General features: G+C 41.9%; 1 protein-coding gene across 1 annotated transcript in view; it reads left to right on the top strand.

The window, feature by feature from the left end:
- The first annotated feature begins 4,588 nt into the window (after nucleotides 1–4,588).
- The window catches only part of ETFA (electron transfer flavoprotein subunit alpha), a 29,049-nt gene continuing 6,944 nt past the window's right edge, over nucleotides 4,589–26,693 (top strand). The window contains exons 1-9 of the mRNA XM_064389728.1: nucleotides 4,589–4,679; nucleotides 10,273–10,422; nucleotides 12,148–12,229; nucleotides 12,329–12,411; nucleotides 13,860–13,959; nucleotides 15,141–15,251; nucleotides 16,395–16,496; nucleotides 17,290–17,358; nucleotides 18,342–18,424. Coding sequence (XP_064245798.1) covers nucleotides 4,641–4,679; nucleotides 10,273–10,422; nucleotides 12,148–12,229; nucleotides 12,329–12,411; nucleotides 13,860–13,959; nucleotides 15,141–15,251; nucleotides 16,395–16,496; nucleotides 17,290–17,358; nucleotides 18,342–18,424 — 819 coding nt within the window. The 5' untranslated portion in view covers nucleotides 4,589–4,640. The remainder of the gene's footprint in view (nucleotides 4,680–10,272; nucleotides 10,423–12,147; nucleotides 12,230–12,328; nucleotides 12,412–13,859; nucleotides 13,960–15,140; nucleotides 15,252–16,394; nucleotides 16,497–17,289; nucleotides 17,359–18,341; nucleotides 18,425–26,693) is intronic.

The following is a 26,693-nucleotide window of genomic DNA, read 5'->3' as shown; positions in this document are numbered from 1 at the left end:
CAGTGTAATGGGCAAAAAAGTGCAGCTACCCCTTTAAAAAATAATGCTGGTACAACCTGTGAGAGAATGTTACACATATCTGCATTGACAACAGGGCGAGCTGCATGCAGAAGGAGGTTGGAAGGTCGTAAACCCCATCCAGGTGTCTGCACTGGGAGGGCAGCAGAGCTCTTCTCACCAGCATTGTTTCCCTTGTCCTCCATAAACCATCATCACTCTAGGCAAGACAAGTTGCCTTCCAAGGTAACCCGAGCCTTTGCTTTCAGGAGGTTATGAGGGTCCCATTTTGCCTGCCAGCTTGGTAGAAAGGGTTTATTGAACTCCTCAGGTTATCTTGTTATTTAGGAATATGCAGCCTCACTTGTTACTTGACTGGCACATGGAAATTATTAGCAAAGGAGAGTAGTTTATAAAAAATAAAATACCTGGCTGTGGTGGTTTTGTAGGCTCAGTATTAGAAGGGCTGTCCCTGCTGTGGGGTAGCTTTGGGGGAGCTCTTTCCTCAGTCCTGCACTTTGTAAGCAGAGCTTGTGGTGTTTGTCCCCGTCCAAAGGTTTCCATAAGGCCTCAGGAAGGAGCAGCTGCTGCTCTGAGCCATGCAGGTGACGCTGGTAAGGTGACCTGAGCAGAGCACCAAGCACACCTGTGGTGTCTGTTGGAAAGGACCTTCAGTGTCAGACATGTGGAGAGGAGTCTTTGTGCCAGTGATGATGGGGGGCAGAGAGCAGGGCTCTGGGGACACACGCCCCTCCTTGTGTGCAGCTTGTGACTTGGGCAAGGGGTGAGTGCAGGAGGACCAGCAACATCCTGGGGGGGCTGAAGCACTCGGGCCCTCTGAGCTCACAGCACTCGGGCACAAAATTTTTCAGCAGCAGAAACTTCTCCTGCTTCTGCTTCCAAGGTGGGGTTTAGTCCTGTCTGGTGTGGGGCTGTGGTGTGGGGCTGTCCATTGGTTTGGGGGTCCTGCTGAGCTGTCAGCAGGTTGCAGTTGCTTTAACGTTATTGGATTTTGACAGATTAGGAGGCGAATCCTTTCGTGTGCTGGGGAAGCTTCCCAAATGAAGCTCTTTTAATTTATCTGAGTCAGCTATCCCCAGGGTGATTGCAGGAGGAGTAAGCTAAGGATGACCTGTGACAGAGGGGACCATCATAGCAGTAATAAAAAAAATTCCTGCTCTTCAATAAATCCCTTAGTCATGAGGCTGTATTAGCTGGATTCCATATGTTTTAATTAGGAATTATGTATTTTAAGAAAACCAAAATCCGATTCTAGGGAAGACATCATTACATATTTGTAGTGGTCCTTGTTTCATTTGGCTTCTGTAGAGATACCAATACAGGTACCTTTCCTCATCTGCAACCATATTTTTAAAAGTTTGAATAATCTATATTATTATTTTTTTCTTTTCCCCAATCCCAATAGTGTGAAAAAATGTAATTCTCTTTCCAATGCAGAAATTGGGTCAGCAGATCCTAATGAAATAATCCTGGATAACAATGCACCATACAAGGATCTGCTTCCACTAATTAATGACTAATTTTTCTTTCAAAATACAAAGTAGTAACTTCTGCTTGCAGTAGACAGTGATTCTACTTCAGTGGCATCTGTTTGTTGCATGTTTTCCATTTCTATTATTGTTATGGGAAGGTCAAATAGAAAAAAGCTTTTTGCCATGGTTCAGCTTGTATGGATCATGCTGATATAATCCCTACCTGATTACAGTTATAAGCTCCTAAAACACTGGCCATAAGTGATAAAGACTTCCTTTGTGCTTCAGGCTGTAATCCGCATCAAGCCAGTTTCAATAAGGATTTGTCCATCTGAAGTGTTGCTGAGGATTTGAATCAAAATTATAAACAGAAAATATAATAAAAAGCCTGCCATGTCTCTGAATTGGTGAGCTACACCTTAAAATCTGACCTAAAGAGCAGCAATGTCACTCTGCTCATGAAAATAAGATGTGTGTGCCATGAAGCCAGACACACAGCAAATGGATCAATTTATTATTGGCTATGATGCATTTAGTCAATTTTGATAGTATCTCACTTTTGTTTTAGTGCAAGGCAGTAAAGCCCCAACTTGAATGAGATCACTTTGATTATTCTTGTGGTTTGGGGTTTTTAGGTGTACATTTGTTGTAAAGATTTCATCTACATGAGATATGCAGGTTGGAAGCTTAGTTTTGGAGCCTAAAATAGGATTATGAAATTACATGCCATGCTTTTAATGAGTAAAACACCCCAATTAAAAAGACATAATGGGCAAATTAAGGATGCCTAGGCTGTTCTTATTTTGCCTTTGCTGTTGCATTTGTTGGATTACCTAGGGGGCAGGTAGGGATTTCTATACTGTACAAAACTCCACATCTCTGAAGAGTTACACTGCACCTTAACCATCATTCAAACTGGTGATAAAGAGCCACAGCAAATATTAATCCTCTTTTTAAACCCCTCTCAGGGTGCTGTGGCTTCTGCAAAATGGTTTTCCCCCTCATCCTCATATAAATAGTTTGGTTTTTTTTTCACTTGGTCATTTGCACAGACCAGACGATGCACAGGCAGCTCCAAACACTCATTTTGTTTTCTTCCTTTTTTGGGGACTGAAGGGTGGAGCCAGACCGGGCAGAAGTCAGAGCAGCCCTCGAGCTGCTTTAATCCATACAATCAGGCACAGGCCCTGAAGGAGGTTTGCCACCTCCTTTAGCTCTTCCCTTTGCAGCCCTCCTTTGGGCCCTGAGGAGTTAAGGTTCTGCTCTGCGGCCAGGGAGCTGTAATGTGCAGGACAGCTGCTTTTCTTCTATTCTAGAGACATTTGAGATTTGAGACCAAGTAAATTGTCCGTTTAGATGCTTGAGTTGCTGGACCTGGTTAGCTTTTGCTGTAAAGCAGCCCTTTTTGGCATCTGATGTGAAAATCACACGGCAGAATAAATTTAAAAGGTGATCCTGTGCCAAGACTGTGGCAAAGTCGAAGAGCCTTTTTGATCAATCTGCCTTTTGCCTTCTTATGCAGTGACCCAGCAATGCAGAACGAATCACTGACTGATTCTTGGAGGAGCAATCCAATGGCCATAATTGCTGGGAGCAGGGGGGGTGGGAATGTTTGGGGTTTATTTACACTCTAAACCACTTCAGGATGGGGAGGAAGAAACTGTATTCTTGACTATCTTGTGACCTCTGGGACGGGAATTCCATTCTGGAACGTCCCAAATCCATGTGTGCTTGGGGCTTCTGGGCTGGCAGGACCAGTTGCTCCAGTGTGGCAGCTCCTGCCAGCTTCTCCAGGACATCAGGTTTTCAGAGAGCCATAGCACACAGCACAGAGAATTTGGCCTGAAACATTTTGCTTCATTGATTTTTAAATACCACTCCTTGACACCCAGAAATAAATACAGATGTATGGAAAAACAGCAAGTCTCAGTCTGGTCCCTGGATCACCCTGGTGCCATGTAAGGGGCAGGCACAAGATGTCTTGCCTTGATTCTGGGAAATCATAATAATAATAAAATAGATCTATAAATTATTCAGAGCTCATGAGCTATTGCCTAATGTTGCTTGGGGCCAAGCACAGGGGTGTGGGTGAGGGAGCCAGAAATCTGCCGTGGACAGAGGATGCCATCCCGGGCTCGTGGCACCTGACTGGTCTGAGGTGCGGACAGCGGGTGGGCAGCGCGGTGACTCCTGCCCTTTGCAGCGCGCCCCGCGCCCCGTCCCGCGCCCGCTCCGCCGCTCCGGCCGCCGTGCGGGAGCGCGGCCCGGGGACCCGGCTCCGCAGGCGGGGGCCGGAGTCCCGCCGGCTGCTTTGGCTCCGCAGCCGTAAATTGAGACTTCTCCTTTCTCTTCGCAAGGCACATTTCATTGGCTTAGGACAGGATCTGGCAAGGAGCACCGGCATTTGAAGGCATAACTCTGCTCTCTGGTGTTTCCTTCTCTTTAAGGCGGTAACCCTTTGCGGGAGCGGCGCACCGGAGGAGGCTGGCGCTGGTGCCAGGTCAGTGTGGGCTGGGAGGGCTCCGCGGGGCTGGGCCGGCCCCTACGGCAGCGGCAGCTTCGCTCTCGCCCTCCGGCACGGCCCGGACCGTGCGGGGCGGACGGACACGGCCAGCCGGGCCGCGGGACACAGCCAGCTGTACCGGGGGAGCGTGCGGGGTCAGCCGGCCGTGCGGGGGGACAGCGGGCGGCTCGGAGAGACAGCCGAGCGGAGCGCGGGAGGACCGCCGGCCGTGAGGGGCTGTGCGGGGCTCTCAGGGCCGTGCGGGAGAGGATAGCCAGCCGTGCGGGACTCGGGGCTCAGGGCCGTGCGGGGCTCGGGGCCGTGAGTGACTCTGAGGGCTCGGGGCCGTGAGTGGCTCTCAGAGCCGTGCGGGGCTCTGCGGGGCTCTCAGAGCCATGCAGGGCTCTCAGCGCTGTGCGGGGCTCTCAGAGCCATGTAGGGCTCTCAGAGCCATGCGGGGCCCTGCGGGGCTCTCAGGGCCGTGCGGGGCTCTCAGGGCCGTGCCCGCGGCCGCTCCGCGCTCTCCGCTCCTGTCCGCCCCGCCGCCGCGGCCGCGCATTGGTCCGCCGGCCGGTCCAATGGGGCGGCGGGGCGGGGCGGGCCGGCCGTGCTCTCGCGAGAGCGGCGCGGTGCGGGCCGGCGGAACCATGTTGCGGGCGGCGGCGGCGCAGCGGCTGCGGCGGGCGGTGAGTGCGGGCGGGCCCGGGCCGCGCAGCCCTGCCCAGCGGGGCCCAGGGGGCGCGGGGCGGGCGCAGGCCGAGCTCCTCCCGCCCGGCAGCGGTGGTCGCGGGGGTCTCTGAGAGGCGAGAGCCCCGCGCCGCCGGGCTCCGAGTTCTCCGCCGGACTCCTCCCACTCCCTCTGTCAAAAATAAAGTTTCCGAGTGGACGCAGGGTGGTCCAGAAGGCCTTTCCAGCGGCCCGGCAGGCAGGAGCTGAGGGAAAGCCAACGCAGGTGTCAGGGAAGTCCTGAACTTCGGGGGTGCTCGCTCGCATCCACCCTTGAGCAGGACAAGCGGAGTAACAGGTGGAGAAACCTTCTAAAGTTTGTTGCTGTCAACTCTTAAGAGTACTAGAAGAATATCAGTGGCTCAAGGAGAGCCTTTCGGCGTTATTGCAGGTGAATCCACCGTTTGTCAGTCACACCTGTGCAGAAATGTGATTGCCGTGATTATCTCAACTTGTGGAGAAGCCAATGCCAAACGCCTGCTGCTGCTGCTGTGTGACCTTCATGCGGCTCAGTGCTGGGCTTTGGAGGCCCTTTGCTGCTCCGGGTGTCCTGCTGGCCGCGTTACCGAGGTCTAGGTGAACTCAAGGTTAATTGGAGTAGATGATTGATGAGATGTCCCCGAATATCTCTTCAGTTTCTTACTGTGCACTGGGAGATAGCCCCTCCACTAGAACTGTGTATAAATAGCCCTTGTAAACAGCTTTAAGTCTCACAAGTCTCTTTTTGAGCTCTCCAAGGCTTTTACACATACTACAATTCAATACAGCTCTAAAATAGTAATTATGAATATATTAAATGGTTTCAGGTGATAAAAATCTCTTAAAAGATGAGCAGAGGTAGACCAGGTCAGACATGACTGAATTAATCAGAAAATTCTTACTGTTGTAATCATGTCTCAGTTTTCATTAGGCTGCAGGCTTTGTAGAGCAAAGGTCTTGATGATCTCTGAATCATACTACTGTGTAAATAGTACTTTACTCTCATGCTCGCTGCGCAATTCAGTTCTATGGCCTGGACACGTGAGTTCAGCTGCTTGGTTTTCAGCCATACACATCAGTAACATTATAAAATAAAGCCCTAAAACTCTGTGTGCATCTTCAGTGTATGTGTAACAATGTAGTCTGTGACAGAAGTGAAACAAACTCACAGTTTGGTTTTGTTTCACATTTTGAAAAGTGCAAAGTTTAGCCCTGCTGACACTTACAGCTCAAGAGTGAGTGGAGTGTAGAGAAAAGATGATGAGAGAAGCCTGTGGAGTATGAGCAGGAGGGAAAGTTGAACTTTTGTACAACTTAAAGATGGAGGTGTACTGAGGAGGTTTGAGACTGCAAGTGCACAAAATCTGGGTGCAGAGGTAGGAATAAGTGATTTAGGGGCTTCCCTGTGTTTAAATACACTCAGTGTTGTATTTCAAAATAGCTTTGTTGATTTTTATTACTGGTTTGCAAGGGGTGTATTTGGAAAATTTTATTGTGTGTTTTGTCTTTCTCTTGCTGCTTCAGTCCCTTTGTAATATTAAGTCTTTATTATGATTGCCAAATCCTTTTCACAAAGTGGTTTTATTTTTTTATTGTTGTTCTTTGCTGCAGTTACAGCTCCTTTTTAATTTGGGTGCCCTTAGTGTTGTTTTTCTAATTAGTGTTTCCTGGAGTTATAGAGCTGTCTCTTAGACCTCTTTTGTAGCCAGGTCTTTAGGGAGGTTCTAGAAGTATATGCTTGAGTTCTCTTCTCTCTCTCTGAGTTTACCAGATTTATTTAGTTAAAGTTTTACAGCTACAAGACTGTGTCTTACTAGAATTAGGCATTGCTTTGTTGTTTAGGAATGTAGCCTTTTATCTTTAGTAACACTCCAATTGCTAGTTTCTGGAGTTCTTTCTTGGGAACTTTGCCCTGTGTTAATGGTTCTCTATGAGATCCAGAATTCCTAATAAGCAGTTTTAAAATTTTAGGTTCTGGCCAGTTTGCTTTTATAGCTAAGAAAATCAGCGCTAGAGATACCATTGTAGATCCTGTTGTTTGGTGCTCTGCCTTGTGAATGTCTGTTTTGGTTTTGTTCCTGTAACTTCCAATGGCTCTTCTAAATAGAGACAAACTTTATTTTCCAGGTGAAGTTTCTAGCACCCTGTTTCTTATTGATGCATATTTGGAGCATGGGCCTATGTAGAATTCACCTGTTGCATCTCTGGCATTTCTTGGAACAACTTTTTTGCTGACTCATCTTGTGTTGCTGTGCCTGCCACATGTTTTAGTTGGAGCTGATTTCCTAATTCCAGTGTCCTTGGAGCAGGCTGCAGGCAGTTAGCCACCACTGTTGCTGCACACCAATCTCACCAAGCAGCAAGCAAAGACTTACCACACTTCCCTCTAGGTTTTTCCAGCTCTTGATGCAACTGTTTTTTAGCATACAAGCAGCAAATCTGTTTGTGAGCAGTGCTGGGCATGTTCAGGTGGCCTGTGTGCTGAAAGACCAAGAGGAGCTCAGTGTGCAGTGCTGTGTGTGATGGGCAGGGCACCCGTGCACATCCAGTGGGTGCCTGGAGGTGTGTGGTGGTGGCTTCACCTCTGCACATGTACTGCATGTGCCCAGAGTGCTGATGTTACACTGTGACAGTAGCAGTGACCAATATCTGGTATTTTGTCTGGAGTCTAGAAATCCAGATATTGTACTTACATTTTTTGTGCTCTGGTTGGAAAATATTGTGGGCTCCTCGGTGGGGAGCAAAACAGTGCTTTGGGGAAACTTGAGACAATCAGTGCAGTGAATCTGTGTCTATTTTGCAAGTGGCTTAATTGATCAATACTGCACATCTGAGTTCATCTTAGCAACTTTTAAACACCTGGAAGTTAGAGGCCAAGTTTGCTCTACAGTTGATAGTGGGGAGGGAAGGGGAAGTTGGAAATTCTAGGTGGTTTTCATTCACAAATGTTAGTTTTTGTATAAAGTGAGTCACTGTCCAGAGTTTCCACCAGAGAGGAAGTGCAGATGCTTCTGCTGTAGAGGAAACATAGGTTTGTAACTGTGATTTGTACCTAAACCTGAGGAAAAGAAACTTCCCCGTTCTACCTCCGTGGTGCTGGGATGTCATTACCTGCTGTCATGCTGCAGAAACTACTCAGGTGCCCAGGGTGGTGGGATGTTTATTTGGAGGTGATTTCTGTGGGCAGTCTTATTTTCCAGAGCTTGGTTTTCACCAGGAACCTTCCATGGCACAAGCACTGAGTGCTGTTCCTTCTTAAAGCATTGTTTTCAACAGTTTGATTGATTTGTGGGTCTTATTTCTTGTGCTTTCTTTCCTTGCTGCCAGCTGGTTAGGTTTATTCTCCACCTACCTGTTTTATTGATGCTTCCCAAGCAGACATCCTGCCCAAGAGCAGCAATGATGTCAGTGAAGTGATGGGCTGTTCTCCCACACGTGCAGCTGGACAGTAACTTCATCAAAATGACTGCCTGTCCTGTCACTGACTCCCTGCAGCTTCTTAGCTTTCAGGACCATATGACTGAATGAATTACCCTCTGGTTTTACTGCAGATTCTTTATTATAACAAACAAAGTCAGTTTGGTTTGGTTTTGTTTATTGAGGAAATTATTTCATGTGTCCTAGTATATAAAATTCAGACTCACATAGAAATCTCGTTTGTCATCTAGATTTTTACCCATAATATATAATGTGACTTTAAATTTATTTTGGATCTGGTCTTGTCTTTACGTTCAGAAATGTCATCCATGAAGTGATCTTCTGGTGTGCATATTCTGTATATTCCCACAAATATAAAATGTGGGATTATTGGTTTAGAAATAATACCTGATTAATACTGTAATAGCCAGTCTGCTTAAGCAATTTCTATTGCTCATATTATTTTTGCTTAAAAACCAGTTATTTCTCAGTTTATTCTAGAATGGTTTAACAGAATGATGGTGCTGGTGCAGTGCTTATTTTGGGGAAAAGTGATAATATAGGCAGAAATAAGTGTGTGCTTAAAATGCATGTGTCTCCCTTTGGAAATTTGAAAACTTGAGGATTTTCCAGGAGTATGGTCCATTTTATCCCATGGCACAACTGTAAATCATTGGAGAGTGGGCTTTTTGCCACAAAGGCATGGATTTATTCTTCAAATGGCGACTGAAATTTCGTAACTTTTATTGAAGGTGATATATGAAACTTAATCAAAAATACAGCATCTGAGCTATAGTGACAGTAAATATTTTGTTACTGGCAATTGGTTTCAAAGGAGCTTATACTATTTAATCACAGCAAGTATAAGCATTATGTTTAACCTGAAGCATAAGAGATTAAATGCAGAGCACTTCTACAAAATCTTATTGTTTTAATCAAAAGGACAAATTGTGATTCAGATTCTGCAAAAACTTATCTTTGTATTTTTATTTGTACACTGTGATTAGCTTCAGGGAAGTCCTTGGGATTTGCTTGCTGTGTTTGAAATTCAGTATGTTGGTAGGCTTTGTGGGATTGAAGTCCAGATGCATATTTTAGCCTCTCATATTTTCTGAAGCTTTTTTTATTTGAAGTTGTAGGCAGGTACATGTTTGGCACGAGGGGAGATGGGGTTGGTATGTAAATTAAAAAAAAGTAGTGTTTGGCTGTGCATCTTCAGCGTTGTATTAGTATTTGTTCCTTACTTATATTAATTAATTTATTTGGTTTACCATGTGTTCCATCCCACACTGATCACTGCTTTATGTAGGGTAAACAAACGCTTGAGGGACAATATTATTCCTGTTCCCATCCAAAATGTTTTCTCTACCCTAGTATTAGTCTTGAGGAATAATGCTTTTCACACATAAACCTGAATATCAGAGAGGAAGGTCTCAGAATTTATAATATTTTGGTTTGGTTTTATAGCACTTTTTTGCCTTTTTTATTTTTTGTTCCTTTCATTTTTGCTTTAGAAGCTCAAGTTTGTGTATGGATGGTGAATTGGTCAAAATTGTTATTTAAGGACCATTAAATTGTGGTGCTCAAATGTTTTGAAGGAAAAGAGGGAAAAGTGAACCTGATGCCTGTAAAGGTTTCTCCTAGTGTATTTTCAGGCTGTCAGCTGCTGCTGCTTAATTTTAATGCATAAAATTCTGCCTCTAAATATAAAAGTAGGTTCTGTAGCTAGATTTTGTTTAAAACTTATAATAAAACACTGCCTGAGAACCGCCCTAGAAAACCAAGTAAATATTTATTTGCAACTGTTGATTTCCTTGTCTAATCCTCAGTCTTTAAGGTACTTGGTTAAGTTGATCAACTGGGCTGGAATATAATGTGTTAAAATGTTTTTTCTTAATTTTGTTCAGTATTTTCCTGTGGAGTTTCAGTTTAAGCACAGCATGTTACAGACAAGGTGAAGTCAAGCGGGTTTGTATTTTCCTTTTTGTAGCACCCTATGTATTCTCTTTACTTAATAAAAATTATCTAGAATGAGCCAAGCAGTGTTTCACGACTTGCATAAGTGATGAATTTCTGTAAAGCCTTGGATGCCCCGAGGAACAGGTTTTGGTTTCCATGCTAAGTTTCCCACTGGTGTGTGTCTCTCTGGCTTTGCAGGCGTCGGTGCTCCGGAGGTGCCAGAGCACCTTGGTGGTGGCAGAACACAACAATGAATCCCTCACCCCCATCACCCTCAACACCATCACTGCAGCAAAGCGCCTGGGAGGAGAGGTCTCCTGTCTGGTGGCTGGTACCAGCTGTGACAAGGTAGGAAAGGCTATTTTCATACCAGTGAAATAAAGAATGCAGTGAAACAACGCTCTCAGGCAGCCTGAAAAATAATCTGTAGTCAGGAGAAACTGTGCCAGGAGTTGCTAATCTGCCAGAAAAGTCCTGCACTTGAAACTGCTTCTCTTCTAAAGAGAAAATACGGATATAGATTTAATTTTACAGGGAATGGTATCAATAATGGTTGTTACATGCTTGAGCAAGCAAATTTTTATAGGACTAAAGGACAATTAACTTTTAAAACAAGATACATCTCTGTAAAGTTTAAACGACAAATATTGCAGTGCTAAGAATTTGGAAAGAAGCTTTTGCTTGTTTAAATGGAAACCAGCAGAAGTGAAACAACAATTGGGCTTTTGAGCAAGTTGCTGTTACTAAGCAGTCAGTAGTTGTGTAGAGAGTGTTTGCAACCTGAAATTCTGAAATTAGTGCTTTTTAACTTTATCATACTGCTCATGTATGTAAAAAGTTCCTTGTACGTTAGCTGTGCATTTCTAGTGTAATTTTGATGTGCCAGTTCTAGAGACAATGTAGTACATTAGTGACACTTTTATTCCAGCATGACTTGGTATTGTGTGACCAGTAGAAGTACAAAAAAACTGTGCCTAATATTTACATACTGTTTATGCACTGTTATTTTGAAAGCAACATGTAGTATCTCATGAAGAAGGCATACTTAGGGCAGCTTATTAACAAATAGGTGGAGAAACCTCAGTAGGTGTTCGAGGTGGAGATGAAGCCAATATTTATCTAAATCAAGAAAATAAAAAGTAAAAAAAAGAAATAATTACCTGACATGTGTCTTTAATTTTCCTTATTCTATGCACTTGCGTAGGAGAAAAATGATTGTGAATGTTTTGTTTGTTTTAATGCTAAATATATGGAGTCTGTATGTTATGGTGGGAAAAAGTATTTTATAAAAAATGAAGGTTTAGAGATTTTTATTTAAGAGCCAGTGACTGAAACAGATATTCTGCAGCAGCTACTAGGGATTTTTTCTTTATTTCCTTTTGTTAATTTTTGAGGGTAAACTGATACTCATCAAACTCAGTAAAACTGCAGTGTTTCTGGACGATGCATGTGGTCTCCAGACTTCGCTGTCAGTCCTCTTCTCTCTGATCTGTAGTAACCCTTTTATCATTTAAACTTCACTTCTGCCAATTCAAACGAAAAAAAGTGCATAAATATAAATTTAAATACGCATTGCTTCAGTAGGCAAAAAGTCAGATGGAAACAAAGGGTTGCTCCTAGAATTTGAACAAAAATCATAACAGCATTGTACATTTGTATTTGTTTGTCTGGTAGATACTGACTGAACTTAAATAGGAATTGTTTCTTGGTGATTGTATTGGAGTACTGAGCAATAATCCTCAAGTGTGGCTGTTGCTGGCTGCTGTAAGAAATGCTGGGATTGCTGTGGAGCCCTGCATGCAGGAGGCAAGTTTTCCTGAGGCTGATTTGCTCCGTAGTTCTCTTATTCACACATTCATTTTCATTATCCCATAAGGAGCTGTGCTGTGAATCAGAAGACCTGCATTTTATTCTGTTAAGGTCTGTTCTGATTTTGGAATTCATGTACATTTGGTTCTGGTTTTATGAATCTGTAGGCTGTGAGCTATTTGCAGTGGGGACTCCCTTGTTATATGTTTGTGGTGCCTGTTAAACACAAAACACAAACTAATAATAATTCACTTGTAATCACAGGTAGCATCAGAACTCAGCAAAGTGCAGGGTGTTGCAAAAGTTCTCGTGGCTCAGCATGATGTGTACAAGGGATTTCTAGCAGGTGAGAGTTGTTCTTACCTATGGACAAAAGAAGTGTATTTGTGTTTGTGATTGAAAATAAGATGGTTGTAAATGCTAAGCAGTACATTTTTATTCTCAGAGGAGCTGACTCCCTTGATTGTGGAAACTCATAAAAAATTTAATTACACCCATATTTGCGCTGGAGCATCTGCCTTTGGGAAGGTGAGTAGATGAAAGAGCATCAAAAAGTTCTTGTAGAAAAGAGACAGACACTGCTGTATGTAAGAGTGTGAATCAAAGGCCTGAGAGAGATCAGCCATGGACAGTTCTGCATTTGCAAACTATTTTACAGTAGTTTGCTTAAGAGGTCATTAGATTTCATGATTTATGTTTGAGTTCTTTTATGAGCTGATGTGAAAAAAATAGCATAGAAGAAATATTCTGTGGTAACCAGCCAATCCTATGGACACAAGGCAAAATGTGCAATAAGGCAAAGCAGATTAAGTGATCTGAAAGCATGAAAATTGTAAGGAAAAGCACAGCAAATTGGGATGAAAAATCTGTTATTTGCATGTTGAAATGAGAGTGTGCAAACCTATTGGAAGCAAACTTTTTTTTGAGTAGGATTTGCATCTGTGAGATAAGTCATGTACATTGAAATGTCTGTAAACATAAATAAATAACACAAATCTAAGTTCCAGCCAGGATGGTTTTTAATGAAAATACAATTTTTCAAAACCTTTTTTTTAAATGTGTTTGTAAGTACATGGAGAGCCTCAGTACTAAGAATCTGGGCAGCACAGTGGTGCAGAAAATTAGAGCAAAAGGATCCTTGAGAAATCTTGCCGACGCAGGACGAGCAATGAGATCAGCCTTCCATCTGCCTGCTTTCACTTCCAATCAATAGCAATCCCCACGCTTGTGTTTTTGCTAAGAGAAATTAACCTTAAGTTTTAAATGTTTTAATTTTTTTTCTTATCTGCAGTGTCATAGTAGGAATTAATGGCTTTTGCTTTAAAGCTTACACTGCCATTTTTGAGTGCTTCATGTGAGTGAAGATTTCAGACCTGGGTCTTTTTTTCCTGCACCAGATTAGGAGGCAGACAAAAAGCAAATAATCATCTTATCATTGGTTTCTTCATAATTTCTGCTGCTCTTTTTATCCTTCTTCCCACTCCTAAAGGTGCTAAGTAATTTTCTGGAGTAAATTTTGGAGCAAGAGAATATATACTTTAATAAGAATATTTTTTTTTTTTTTTTTTGCTTTGGAGGGAAGAGTGCAGGGTGTTTTTCCTATAATTTCTGGCATCTAACTTCTGAAAGCACCATTTTTTTTCCCTTGAAGTGCCAAGAGCTCAACAGTCCTTAACTGTCCATTTTCTGAGTAAATGGCATCTATATTCAGTTTTAGAATATTTGAAGCAAATAAGTCTCCTAATTTAAGATATTGAATTACGGGTTTACTTACAGTAAGTCTCATAAAATGTCTAATGTTATTACAGTAATGGGGCTTTATTTGACTGCTACAGCTACATGAGTAGCCCTTCAAAAATCTTAGTTCTGTATGTCTTGGAGACAGCATTATATGAAATCGGGTCAGCAGTGTTCTTTTACTGACCATGTACATTTTAGTTAGCTTACTTTGCTAACTTTTTATCTCTAATTTCTAGAATCTTATTCCCAGAGTGGCTGGCAAGCTTGATGTTGCCCCTGTTTCTGACATCATTGAAGTTAAGTCCCCAAATACTTTTGTGAGAACTATCTATGCAGGTGGGTAATCTCAAAATCTGTGTGGTATTTGTCCAATGAAGAATCCAGTAGTGCTAATTTTTCTACATGATCCTGATGTTAAAACCTTGGAATGTGATAGGAATTTTCCCTTTACAATCTCAATTGCTGTGATTAATAAAAAATGAATCCTGGGGATGGACACAATGATCCCTGTGCGAGAAAGCAAATAATTCCAAGGGCTTTGGTAGAAGCATGTCAGACCCATGTCTGTCACCTTAAGGAACAGAATTTGGTCCCATCCTTTCCATGTACTCTGTTTGTTCTGATCAGGTTCTGGAAAGCATAAGACATCAGGTTAATTGTCCAGCTTTATTTAATAGGACTAGCATTAGTTCTGATTTAAGATACCACAGGGTTATTTTTTCTAATTATGAAGACATTGAATGGATTATTTCTAATATTTAATTACCTTAATTTGTGATTATTTTTTTCAGTCCTGTTTCCCTAATGCTTGGCTGACACTGTGTTTTATTTTAGATATTAGCTCATTAGCTTCTGTTTCTTAATTTTACTGTAAAGATTGTACCACATGTACCAGCAGGGTATCACATTTTGAGTTATGGTACTAGAATGTGGTTTAGTGCTGCACTTTAAGTTCCTTCCCAGTAACTCACAGTTTCAAGGTGATTTAGTTTGTGAATAGTTGAATGTTTATGAATGTTGCAGCATTTTTTCTTTTAGCATTCCGTGCAGCCTTCAGAAGTATTATATTATATTGTAGAGAGAAACACAGTCCCACAGATACTTGAGGGAGGCCTCGTTGTCTTCAATTCTGACAAATTCATGCAACAGGATTAAAGATCTACTTTGAATTGTAGACATTCTTTATGTGTAAGAATGGCATTTTCAAAGTTGTTTTTTTCATTCCTTCTGAAATTTAAAATCTTACTCATAAGAGATTATATGAATACTTTGTATCATTTGAAAATAGAGGATTTGTATTCATCTTTAGAAACACAGGGCTAAAACATAAATGAAAGTATTAGTAATCGCTGTTTATTAAGTGCTAAGTTTTAGTCATCTAAAACTGCAATTTTGGAAGTACCTTGGCGGATGTTGCATATTCTGGTACAACTGCTAATGTGGTTTTGATATTATATATTTTTTTTAAGCACGGTATGTCTGATAATCTTTATTATTTTTAATGTCTTTTTTTTTAGGAAATATTATTTGCACTGTGCAGTGTGATGAAGCAGTCAAAGTGTTTACTGTACGGGGAACTTCATTTGAGGCTGCACCAGTGAGTGGTGGTAGTGCCAGTGTAGAAAAGTGTGAGTATCTGTTCTGGGATGCTCTTGTTTTGTTCAGTAGAGTTAGTTTTGCTCACTGCCTGGTGGTGTTTTGTAGAAGTATTTGTCAAAGCAAACTGATTGTCATAATGTTAGCTTTATGTTTTTAATTACAGGTTCTTGCACTTCTTAGTGATGTCTGGTAAGAGAAGACAGAGATTATCTGCACAGTTACTTCCTTTTCTTTGACCAGAACTGAGACTATCTGTGCTGAAATCCATGCTTGTTCCACTCGCTGCCTAAACGTCTGCCCCTGCAGTCTTGAAACTTTAAGAAAGGACAAGTTACAGCTGTTTGAATAACCAGATTGGTTTTCAAAACAAGACTGAGCAAAAATAGGAGTGTTTGGCTCTCTGCAGTTTTGGTTTAATCATATTGCACTTGAGAAAGGGCATTACATCATCAAGCTAAATTAGTGGCAGTTTAAATTGATTGGAGAATACAGGGTTTTAGATCAGTTTTAACTGTATCAGTTCAATTTAACTAATCAGTACAATTTAATGAAGCCAGTGTAGCTGATAATTGAGAAATCCAGTCACAGAATGACAAAGTATTTGAGGTTGGAAGGGATCTCTAGAGATCATCTAGTCCAGCCCCATGGATCATGTTGCCCACAACTGTGTCCAGTCAGGCTTTGAGAATGTCCACAGGTGGAGACTTCACAACTACTATGGGTAACATGTTCCATTTTGGTGACCTCTCCTGTTTTTCACTGTGGGCCTTTTTGTTTTGTGGCTTAGTCCCTGCCTCTGACCATCCTGTATTTCCTAACGTCTGTGGGTGGCAGAAGTCAAACGTTACTGAATTGCTGTTTCACTGCTGGTGCATTGCCTGACTCGTCTGCCTGTGACAGGAAGGCTCACACTTGTTGTGCTGGGTTGGTGTCAGTGTGTGGCACCTGTGCAGCAGGATTCCTTGTGGTGCAGTTTGTAGTAGGTTCCCTGAGCACAGCTGGTGGATGAGGCTCGTTCCTCAGGGCCAGGAGCAGCTGCTGGGACTCGGCAAAAGCTCGCGGCAGAATCGGTTATGAATGAGCTTGGAACTGAGCTTGAGCTCAGGTTGCAGCTTGAACACACATGCTTTGTTCTTTTCCTTGTGGGTGCCTGGCCCGTGTGGCGACTGCAGTGACGCCCCCAGCGCCCGTCGGGATCTCGGAGTGGATTGAGCAGAAGCTGACGAAGAGCGACCGGCCGGAGCTCACCAGCGCCAAAGTGGTGGTGTCAGGGGGTGAGTGATCACAGGGAAGCTGGCTGATGTTGCATTGCAGTAATGGCACCTCCTGGTGAATCATGTCTGTAATGTGATACATTGGGAAAAAAAAGGAAATTATGGTGTAATTCTGAAATATTCCATGGGGGCTACTGGGGAAGCACCCAACATGTGTTTTGTAAAGAGGTAATACACGAGTCTAGCATATGCTGGGAGGCTTTGTAAGAACATTTTCATATTTGATGAGCCTCTTTAAAATGTTAGCAATATTAATTGTTTTTTAGATGGAAATGTATCATGTTTTTTCATATATCAAAATTACTGTTGATCATTTCAGTCAGTCTGAACATTATTATGTAATGACCTTAATGATTTTAAAACCGGTATTGATTGTATTCTGCTCCTTAGGTGTCAAGTGATGGACTGTGATTTTTACTGTATGCATACAGCTAAAATGATTTCTTACTAATTTCACTACAGTGTTTTGTTCATGAAGCCAGCAGAGGGAGCACAAATTAGTTAAAAAAATTCTGTTTCCCTGGTTTTGGACAATGACCTTGATGGTGCTGTGTGCAGGAAGTAAACAAGACAGAGTGGTGTTGGTTTATACATATGAAATATTAATGGCAAAGACAAAAGCTAAATCTCCAAATATTAAATACTGGCTAGTAATGTATCCAAAAATACCCTGTGCAACCATATCTTTGTGTCTTTGCAAATGCTCATACTCGTACAGAAGGTTTACATAGGCAAAAAAAATCTTAAAACACATGTTCTTCTTTCTTGATCTTCTTTTGTTCTTAACTTTAAGGGCGGGGCTTGAAGAGTGGTGAAAATTTTAAGTTGTTGTATGAACTTGCGGATCAATTGAATGCTGCAGGTAAACTTGTTTTCCTCCTTTTTTTTTTTTAACCCTGTTTATTATATTTAAACAGGTCACATTAAAACCAGAATTCATCTTAGGTCTTTTATTTTCATATCTCTATCAAATGGTTAAAATGCTCTTAGTTTAGTTATAGATAAAGTTTTGTCAACTCTACTTAAATGCCTGTGTGTGAAGCAAAGTACTAACCTGTAATATTCCCTGTGCTTCTCAAATCTCCAGAACAGAAGCTTGCAAACAAAATGTAGTCACAGCTCATGTTGAAGAGCTGATACTTTCTGCATACATCCTTTTCTAGTGTTTCTTAACCCAGTCCTCCTCACATTGTTGTAGTTTGAGTGGCTCTGTCCTTTTGCTGTGCTTTTGTGTTAACAGGAGAAAATCAACCATTTACAATGTTTCAGTAAAGTATTTTCTATAAAGGTTGGGAAAGAAGGAGAAATTGTTTGCGCTAATGTTTTGATTCCATTAATTTTAGCATTCACATGATTTGCTTAGTTTTTAAAGTGGTGTTTTTGCTAACTAAATGTCCATATGGCATTTTCGAGTTTACTTTGTTATTTTTCTTTACCATGCCTGACTTTTGAGATTCACAGCAATACAAGACAGCACATATGTTGCATTCAGACTTGAAGGAACATTTTGGAAAGGCATTTATGGGAAAATCTTCTTTTGACAAAGCAACAAGAAAAAATCATGGAAATACGCCAGATTGAAATCCTTGGTTAAATATATGGCCCTTTGGTGCTGGGAGTAGGGATTTCCTGTTGCTTATGAAGTGCATTAGCACTTAGTATTTGGAAGTTTTTAGCTAGTGGTATAGAGAGGGATTACCATAAGAGCTTTTAAGAGGGAAGTTTTTAAATATGTGCCCTTAGAGTGTGGGACTCTTCAGTAAAATACATGGGCTTTTATGGTGATATAAATTTGGCTTGCAAATATTTTAAAAGAAAACATTGAAAATATTTTCTTTCAACTAGTTGGAGCTTCCCGTGCAGCTGTTGATGCTGGCTTTGTTCCTAATGACATGCAGGTCGGACAGACGGGCAAAATTGTAGCACCAGTAAGTATGGAAATGTCTCTCATCATAGAGCTGGGATGCTTCTGGCATGCATTTTCCTTCAGAAAGCACCTAGAGAGTCTTAATTCCAGGCCTAACAGGAACATCAGCGTGCCCACTGTGATACTGTCACTTGTAACATTTTGTGTTTACAAAATGACAGAAGCAAGCTGTGATGGAGATCTCTGCTTTGGGTGAATGGGATGTGTTCTGACACAGTTTTGTTAGGGGTTTGCATGCTGCATTTTTTTCATAGCTACCTGAACCTTTTTTAGCTTCCTAGCAGCTGGCATTGATATGCTAAGATATGTCATTACTGACATAAACTCAAAATTACATCAATCCGTGGCTTGATCTCTTGCAATTGTGTGTTCTGGGTTTTTTCAGGTGATGATTGTTAAAAAACTTTTAGTAGCTGTTACTGAATTATTGCAGTACAGTCAAAGCAAAATTTTTGTAAGAAATGAAAGTGCAAGAAATTGAAGAGAGGGATAATCTGCAGATTGGCTGCTGTAGAGTGGAATACCAAGAAGGACATACTCTGAATGGCTCAGTATTGGGCAATAACATGCTGTGCGTATTTTTCTGCTATTTCTGCATCCCTATATCACAGGGAACTGATTTCTGTGTCTTTTGTGTCTGTGTGGGGCTTTCTGTCGTGCAGAAGTCTGAGAGGTCTTTCATTGTCCTTTATACCCGAGGACATGCAGGAAAGCTGTAGCCAGGTGAAGCACATTTGGGTGTTTGTAAATAAGAAGGTACAAATGTAGCTCAGCTCAGCGTGGGGCAGCACTCAGATCTGCTGCTCTGTCAGGGCTACACTGAGCTCCACAGTGGAGTAAAGCTTTTGCCCCTCAGTAAGCAGCTCTTTGTGTATGGCAACAGAAGGCACCAAGGAGCCTTTTACTTGTTAGTGGCTTAATGAAACCAGAAGGGAAGAGTGAGCTGAAACTTGATAGAAAGACTCATCGTATTTCAATTGCTGCATTTACCAAATCGTAATAATTTAAATAATACTAAAAAGCTGTGCATGTTCAAAGCCTTGATAGGATCCTGAAATGTTTTGCCTTTGCCATTGCTGCAAATTTAAGAAATTCAAACCATGACCATTATTTTTCTAGTAATATATCCAGCAGGATAGAGTAATACTTGGATGTCAAAGACAGGAACTTGTGATTCTGTTGTCAGCTCTGTCTGCTGCATTTTCTTGAACAAGATGTTCCATGGTTCTGATTTCTTCTGTCTTGAGTTGTGGATGGGGCTGTTTGCTACTTTTTTTGAAGTCCTCATCACAGGCCATCTGATGATGACCCTGTGGGCCTGAGTGGAGCTATTTCTAGACATGCTAGTGTTTAAAGCTGTAAATCTATGTGATAACCAACTGCTACAAAACACTCCTTCTGAGAAATAGACCTGATAAGACTAAGGTAATTCTAAAATCTTGATAGCAGTGATATTAACCTCTGCTGTGTAAGGAAATTGGGAGTTTCTGTGGATTATAAATACCACCCCAACTCTTTATGCTTAGGGTATAAGCTAAGTGTCATTTAAATGTGTATTTTCAAAGGGCATGACAAAGGGACTAACTATCCTTAGTTCTTCTCTACCTAAATATCCATTAATGAGGTGGAGAATATTAATTTGAAGACAGCTCAGCTCTGGTTTGTGTATTAAGGCTCAACAATGAGCATTCTTTCCAGAGTCAAGGGCATATAAACAATTATGTTGAAACAAAAAAGGCTGTTTTTTGATGATGATACAATGCTGTATTTTGCCACAGATGGCCCATAGCAACATGTGAGAGTAGTAAGAGCATAAAGCCACATCATAGGATCACATCAGTGTTGTCATTGTCCTCTTCTAGAGGACAAAATATTTAACAAAATAGTCTTTAGTCAAGAGTAATGAATGAGTGTTAAACTCTGGTGTCATAAATGATCTGAACTGGCACACTTGTGTGGTGCTCTATTTGTCTGCAGGCTGATGCATTTTTCTCTCATCTCACTTCTTAACAAGTGTTCATTAAATAGTGAGTTGTGCAGAGTACTGGAAATTATATTCCTCTTCTTTCAAATGTCAGATATTTAGTCTGGATCTTAAAATACATGCAAGGATAGAATTCAGTGCCTTAGAAATATAGAAAGTATGGAATGTTAATTGTAATGGAAGTACAAGTTGAATTGATACTAAGCCCACAGAGCTGCTGAGTAGAGGTTTTAATTTTTCTGTATGTTTGGTAGGCATCTTAAATATGAAGCAGTTGAAAGCTGCAAATTCTTAATTTAACATTCCTAATTCTACTTCACTGTCTTTTTGGTACTTCAGCTAGAAAATGATTCTCTGCAGTGGAAAATAGAGTTGACTTGAAGAAGAACTGAGCTCTTTTTGTCAGGTCAAGCTGACACTGGCTATTTTAGCAGTTCTCAGAAGATGCTTTCTCCCTGTGTGAGAGGTGCTCGGTGTCAGTTCAGGGAGAGCTTGTGATGTTCTGTCTGGGGAATTGCAAAGCAGGTTTGAACACTGGGCAGGTAAGGTAGCTGAGACCTGAGTTTTGTGTTCAGTTTTGAGTTGACATGGTGTGTGCCCTCTGGGTGTGTGGGTTTTAAGCAGGGGAAGAGTCTCAGACACAAGAAACTCTGGAGTCTGAGCCAGGCTTTTTCTCCTGTGCAGCTGTTGGCTTCTGATGGGAAAGGATCTTTGTGTGTGCTCTTACACTTCTATTAATAGTCTCAGTCTCAGTGGAGGAGTGGAATGCATTGTTTTCCAGGACTCTGGAATTGGGTCAGCTTGAGACTGCAGAGGGACAAGGGTTAGTTCCAAGCTCAGGAAGAGGGGAGGTGCTTCTGCTGCTTTTTCTGTGTGACTGCTGGGGTGTGTTTGTGCTCATCCCTGGGTGATAACGTAACTGCAAAGGCTGCTTGTTCCTTCCCCGTGCCTTCCATTGTGCATTTGGGGAAGGAAGGGTGGTCTTGGTCATTGGTCCCTCATAATTCTGTCACTGGTTTCACTTTTTGAGAGTGCAGCCCAGACAGTGCATCACAGAACCCAAGAACCTCACAGCACAGCAGCTTTCCAGAATGCTGAGGTATTAATACACAAACACACTGCCACTCAAGGGGCAACTGGAGATCATTTCACTGAAGTGATGGAGGAATGCAGTTAATTAAAGAGCACAGATTTCACCTTTTGTCTGTTTGAGCCCTAGTTCTACACAGCACATCTGCTTTTCCAAAGTAGCCTTGGTCTGGTAAACTTCAAGGTGTTGTTCATGTTGGTGTTTATGTATATTGTTGGGTTTTGACTGGATCTTTGGCAATTTTTCTTTTGTACAATTTTAGTCTAGTTGTTAAAATATTCAGTGTATTATTTTTGTTTCTGTTAGTACATTTTTTTAACCTCTTGCTTTCAGGTGATTGCAGCTCCTATTTGAACATTCTGTCTTATGGAAGAGAAGGCTGATTTGTATTATTTGATGAGAGGGAAGAAAATTTTTAGACATAAGTGGATATATTAAAATACAAAATGTTTTCTTCCTAATTAAAAAAAGCAGTTTAGTATATTCAGTGTCTTTAATCAGTGACAGTCGTTTTAGCATATTTTTTACACTTAGCCAGTTTTTCCCACTATTTCCCACTATTTCTTATATTTCTTATATATCCCACTATTTCTTCCTGCATATAAGAAATAGTGGGAAAAACACCTGCAGAAAAATGAAATTTGATTCCCAGGTTAAGTACTGTATATAGTTTCTGTTTAAGGAAAAAGAACTTGTAAGAACGTTAAAATTAGCTGAGTTTGGATAAAAATATCCTTCCTGTGAGTGCTTACTACTAAATATTAATTAAGTATATCCAATTAGAAAATACTAACTGGATATTCTTAATTCAAGCCTAACACCATTGCCCCAGAGTAACTCTATTTTTATGTAAGAAATTTCAAATAGTCAGGGGTGTTACTTTCCACAGTAAAAATCTTCCCAGTTCTTTCTCTCATGTTCACAAAGAATGAAACAAGAACAAAACAGGTGTGGAAAAGAAAGAAAGAAAGTAAAAAGTGTTTTTTTTCAGTTATTTAAAACTGGTAAATGAAACATGAATGCTTGATTTATTAGTTCAGTATTAGCTTTCCTTGCCCAAGGCATAATTAGCAACATTTCTAACATGCAAAACAGTGTGTAATCTGTCTCAGGAACTTGTTTGTCTGATATTCGATCAAAGAACAAACTCTGACTTGTGAGAAAGGAAAGCAGCTGCTCTGAACCTCTCCTGGCTCCTGTGGTTGCTGTGGCTGTGCAGTGCAGGCTGGCAAGGGGGACTGGGGCTGATGGTCTGTGGTGGGGGTCCAGTGCCCCTGAGCCAGCATTCCCAGGGCTGCTGGGGATGGGTGGGAGCTGGGCACTTCTCTGCAGCACCCATGGTCCAGGTGGGCAGTCCTGCACTGCAGTGCCACCTGGCAGCTGTCTTCAAATGCCCAAACTGTTCCCATGGCTTCCCAGATTTTCCCTTGCAGCCTATTCTAATTAATTATATTCTTCCCTCAGGTTTTGAAGGAAGGTGGGCTTGTACTGGGATTATCCTTGTCCCCAGAAAACAGCCAGAACCTCAGTGACACTGAGAGGTGCTTTTTTGGCAAGTGTGTGTGTATATTGTTATCCTCTGACCTTGTGAAGGATCAGCTGCTGCCTGAAATATGTTCTTCTAATTTAATCTCTTCAGAGTTTAAATCTTCACTCTTCTAAAACTGGTCCTCTTTCAGGGTCTAACACTAGAGCTGCCTTAGTTTCTGCTGTAGGATTTCCTAGCTGGCAAAACAACTTTATTTTTTTAATTTAATTTTTTTAAGGTGTTCAGTTGCTGCTCTCTTGTTACTTTCAGCATTGGGTATGAAACTAAATAGATGACAAGAAACTGAGGTGGAAAACTCAGGAAGGCAGAAGTTAGGAAATATGTGCTGTAGCAATAATTGACACTGGATTAAATGATTGTGCTAGAATGTGTCTTGATTGCACAGAAGGCAGGTGCATGCACTGAGAAACCTCATCTGGGCAACGCAGAGGGGAACTCAGTGCAGGTCTGATGTGATGGCCAGGAGGAAACTGCTTGGCTTCACTGCTTCAGCTTCATGCTAGAGGATCTCTCTGGCTGTAAGAGATTGAAGGAACCTGACAAGGGAGTAATAATGAGAGGAAAGGAAAGCATGTTAGAGGTGCAGCTTCAGTTGAGACCCTGAGGAGTGAGGTGTTGGTTCACTTGAAAGGCACCAAAGCTGTGTAAGAATGCTGGAATTCTTAGTGCTCCCCTCTTCTAGAAGAGGATGGGATCCTTTCTGAGCCTCTCTGTGCCCCAGTATTTTACTGAGCATCCCTTTCACTGCAATGAGTGGCTTTTTAGCACTTAGTAGTTGTCATCTTGCTTTGGGAGTAGCAGGAGGGGAGAGGCACAGTATCACATCATTTACATAATTCCTGTATTTTCTCTTTCTTTGTAATAAGTGAATGCTAACTGTCCTTGAGTGTTAATTCCCATCACTTTCTTAGGGATCCTTTGCTTGTTCAGATTGCCTTATCTGCTGTTTCACTTCACTCTCTTGTGAGGAAGCATAAGGAAAGTGAAACAAGGCATATTTTATTCTAGTATTTTTCTTCTTTTTTGTTCTCTGGCCCTTACCTAAAATTACTAACAACAGAACTAACTAATTAGTTCCCTTGGCATCATGAGAATTGTCACTCCTCTTGTCTGGAAAAAATGTTCTATTCTTTGCTATCAATGATAAGATCTTAATTACTTCCTCATTTGTTGCACATACAAGGGAACATTGAGATAAAACAGTTTCTCTCTTCAAAAAGCGTGGTACATCATTTTGGCTCTGCTCAGCTCAGTGCCTTGTAGGAGTGTGTTATTTGTACATCAGGTTTTGGGTGTTATTGACAGACCAGCAGGTGCACTTTGCATGGTATAAATGGTTGGGGCTGCTAGGTAGGTGGCAGATGGGAATAGCATTGGGAAAACCAACTGTGCTTGGGTAAATGTTTTTGGAATATCTCCTCTGATAATTCACTATTGTTGAAAAGTAGCTTTATGGTGGCAAACTTTAGAGAGCTGTTTGTATGCAGCTGGGACTGGATTTACAGACTGTCTTTCTGTGACTTGCTAAAAAGCTAAGGATTGACAACCCCTTTCATCCTGCATTATCCAGTGTAGCTTTTAACTCCAAGAAAACTATGTTCACAAATTGATGCTCTGCTCCTTTGGGGTTGGTGCAGAAACATTAAATTGTACTAAAATATTCATATGTGAGTGCATTTAGCTGAAAGCAATTGATGTGCTTTTCCCTGGAGAGAGGGGGAAAAAATTGCTGTATGGCCCTGCACTCCAGCAGACACCCTAGCCACGCTTAAGAGTAATTACACAGCTTGGCTGATCAAAGGGTCTTAAAGTGAAAAAGAAACTGCAGTTGGGCTCTAGTTTAGTGATGTGTGCTTCCTGAATGGAGTGGGTTCAGCTGCACCAAAGCTGTACATACTGGAGAAGTGTGTGATGTACAGTGCAATAGGCATGATCTCCTGTCAAGCCAGAAAATATTTTATTGGCCTAATAGCTTGTAAGTGAAAGGAATCTCTTGTACAAAGCAATTTTGATCACAAAGATTTCTTCCTAATTTCATTGTCCTTTCACTCTTGCAGAAAAAATAAAATATCTGAACTGCCTTTAAAAATAGTGTGTATGCCACAGGGGTTTATTAAACCAGCCTGTTTAAAAGCATGCCAGTGGTAGGATGATAAATTGATGTGTGTTGGGGGTTTTCAGCATAATTCAGAAATTGTCATAAAAATCAATAGCAGCTGACAACATGCTTGCAAAGTAGCTACCTCAGCTTGTGGAGCACCTGTGGCTGCCCTGTGGGCTGTCCCAGCACCATTCAAAGGCTCTGGAGTTGAAATAAAAACTGTTCTGGTAGTTCTCTTAAGCAAATGTCCCTTAACTGCCCCAAGGCAGCCTAAGGCATATTTAAATATTCTCGTAAGTATAAATGAAGTAATATCATATGGCACAAATTATTCTATAAATAATTGCAGGAGTCTGTATGCACAGGAAAATAACTGCATTGGTATGTTGGTAATTGCAGTCATCCACATACAGCACTCCTGTGCATTTGTCCAAACAGCATGTAACTGGCTGTATGGATTCTGGGGCCAGGTGTGCAGGTTTGTGCATGTGAAGTCTGCCAGTGAATAGGCTGGGTATGTCTGAAGCAGAAATAGAGTTCAGGGAATGGCCAAGGGGTTTTTTTTTTTTTCATTTTAATGATTAGCATGTAATGACTCAAAGACATACCATGGTAATTTCTGTTTGAAAAATGTAAGTCTAGATGAATAACTAGCAACTGAGAAAGTGGATTTTTGATTTGGAATCCTGACTTTGAATAGGATCAGTTTGGGAGTTGGAGTTTGGGGGGGTTTTTGGGGTGGTTGTGATGCCACATTTTTGTGCTTATAAACGTGGAGGTCTGTGTCAGAGTCCTGCCTGCACCAGTGTTGTGCAGGACAGATGGAAGCCCCTTGGCCTCTGTGCCTGTTTGCTGGCAGAGTCACCTCGGCTTGCTGCTGTGGCCCTTGGGAGAAGCCTCGTGGGTGCTGGTGACCCCCTCCACATCTGCCCACTGCTGATGCCCTGAGCCCTCCCAGCAGCACATCTGGAGTGCTGGTGCCTCCCTGGGCTCTGCTTTGCAGAGTCTTGCCTGTTTGGTGCATTCAGTGTCCCGTGCCATGTGTTCCCTCCATCCTGCTCCTCCTTGCCATCAGCTCTCTTCTCTGGTGTCCTTTCCCTGTACTGATGTCTGCCAGCAACTGCATAAAAGTATTTGTGGCATGGCTGTGATGTTTGTACAGTATTTCCTCTGTGAAATGAAGTTACTGGGAGCCAAGACAATTTTCTAAGCTGATGTCCTGTCCATATACCACCAGAACGTTTACTTCCTTGACTTCAGTTGCTTTTGGCACTTCATTTGTTCACAGTGCTGTGAACCCTTTGCTCTGGAATATGTGTGTGCTGTTTTGTTGCCTGTTCTCGTGTGGCCCAGTGCTGGCAGCAGCCCTTCAGTGGAAATCTGCCTGTGCCCAGCTCTAGGGAGTTGACAAATGCTGCTCCATGTCCTGGACTTTGCTGTAAGTGCCTGTAACTGGGGGCTGTGCATCAGCTGCCTGGCAGCAGTAATTAGAGCAACTTCCAGGGTTCCAAAAAGCTGGAACTTGACGTTGGTGTAAAGCCATGTC

Source organism: Passer domesticus, chromosome 14 (assembly GCF_036417665.1).
Source record: "Passer domesticus isolate bPasDom1 chromosome 14, bPasDom1.hap1, whole genome shotgun sequence".
Taxonomy (NCBI): domain Eukaryota; kingdom Metazoa; phylum Chordata; class Aves; order Passeriformes; family Passeridae; genus Passer; species Passer domesticus.
Note: the sequence above shows the minus strand (reverse complement) of the source record. Positions and strands in the feature narration are given on the sequence as shown.